General features: G+C 39.9%; 1 protein-coding gene across 1 annotated transcript in view; it reads left to right on the forward strand.

Annotated features, from left to right (window-relative positions):
- The window catches only part of HTATIP2 (HIV-1 Tat interactive protein 2), an 8,621-nt gene that overhangs the window by 3,852 nt on the left and 2,859 nt on the right, over positions 1-1,910 (forward strand). Inside the window, exons 4-5 of the mRNA XM_015815726.1 lie at positions 956-1,093; positions 1,869-1,900. Of these exons, the coding sequence (XP_015671212.1) occupies positions 956-1,093; positions 1,869-1,900 (170 nt within the window). The remainder of the gene's footprint in view (positions 1-955; positions 1,094-1,868; positions 1,901-1,910) is intronic.

The following is a 1,910-nucleotide window of genomic DNA, read 5'->3' on the forward strand; positions in this document are numbered from 1 at the left end:
CTGCTTGGGGACAAGCAGAGCCAAAGCTGGAGCGGTGAGGAGAAAAATAAGTCAATACCTGGGTCTGGGCAGAATTGAGAAAGGTGGAAGATTGAAAGGAAGTTAAGAGGTATAAAATATACCTTAGAGTGGAATTTGCTGGCAGGTGGGATTTCATGGATTGTTTCAGCCTTTCCCAACTTGGCATCCTCCTGTTATTATTGGACTACAGTTCTAGTGGCTCTGGGTACTGATGATAATTGCACTTTCCATACACTTAGAGGAACCAAACTGGAAAATGTGAGTTCCTTGGGATCTGAGAGACAGAAGATTGAAGTGACTGCTTGGCATTTTAAGGGATTGAGTTGGCCTGGTGAGGAACAGGTGTGAAGACTTTAGAAGTTTACTATGTTTTTCCAAAGTGCTAGAAGTGCATATCAACTTAGCTTATCTTTTGCCTATGATAACCCAATTTGCACGCCACCTTTTCCAAATTTCATAGTTAACACAGGATTTTACCCAAGTCACCCAAATTGTGCATTGTACTGGCTGTTTACAAAAGTTTAATTTTTTTGGAGTGATCTTGCACCTCTCGTGGGACAACATCTTCTGGGCCAATGGTTGCACTTAATTGGAGCGCATGAGAAGGGTGGGGAAAGATCCAACATATCAAAAAATAAATTTGATCTCAGTTCATTTGCATTTACATTTACATTTAATTAAGCATAATTATACATTATGCTATTCTCTGATCGGTATGTATTTAATTTTTTCTTTCCACATTAAAATTAATAGCAATTTTTGAGGTGCCTGATTGTCATAAACATAGTTTTGGAGATGAAACAGCCCTGAAGTCTCAGGTTAGATAACTCTTGATATATCATCTCTTGATGTATCAGATAGGCTCTAACTCAATCCAGGTCATTGGAAAGGGAGACTTTTTCAAATGAGTAAATACTACTTTCTCTAAATGCAGGATGGATTTGTGCGTGTTGACCGTGATTATGTTGAACATGCAGCAAAGCTAGCCAAAGCTGGTGGCTGCCACCACTTTATCCTAGAGTCAAGCAAAGGTGCAGATAGCTCCAGCAGATTCCTCTATCTGAAGACCAAGGTAAGTCTGATGGGCTGCAAAATGAGATAAGCAGTGGGTGAGAGAACCATCTGGTTTCAGAGTTCTCTCCCGGTTGGGTTCCCAGGTTCTGTTTAATTTTTATATACAGAGTGCCAGATCTTTCATTCTACTGCCATTCGGGATTAGACAGAGAAAGAGGCTTCTTATTTAATGTATCCTCCCAGGAGGTCATGATTCTTTACTCTTAATTTAAGCCTGAGGAAAACTCCCTATGAGTTAGTTTGGCAGAGCTGGGAGCTGAATTTGAGTTTTCCCAAGTGTAGACTACCACTCTAATTCCATAATAGGCAATTTAATGCCTTCTAGATACATTCAGAGACAAGCTCCAACGGGCCCTAATAAATATTGCTTCAGCAGAGGAACCAAGTCCCGTCTAGAGCAATGGCTCCAGGAGATACTGTTCTTTATTACAACTGTTATTCCAGGTTGTTCAAGAAATATGTGCAAAGGAAAATGCTGCACTATGACCTGCAGCATAATGTAGGTGGCAATATATTTTCACGAGAAAGATGTTTCTTAGCTGAGGATCTATGGTTTGTCAAGTTCTAGCCATTACAGAGCATGCAGGTTACTTTTTTTCCTGTAGTTTATAATTCTAAGAGTGTAACCTAATAGTACTTGTGAAGGTGTATCTCCTCTGTCATATGAGGATCTTCAGCAATTCTTCCTTCTGCTTTATTTTGATGTGTATCCTTTTCAGCTTCCGTGTGTTTCTCTGTACCAATGGAGGTTGTCTTATTCCTTCCCTCTTTAGGGTGAAGTAGAAAACAGGATTAAGGCACTTGGATTTGACAGA

Source organism: Protobothrops mucrosquamatus, unplaced genomic scaffold (genome assembly GCF_001527695.2).
Source record: "Protobothrops mucrosquamatus isolate PMUCROS unplaced genomic scaffold, P.Mucros_1.0 scaffold370, whole genome shotgun sequence".
NCBI classification, from domain to species: Eukaryota; Metazoa; Chordata; class Lepidosauria; order Squamata; family Viperidae; genus Protobothrops; species Protobothrops mucrosquamatus.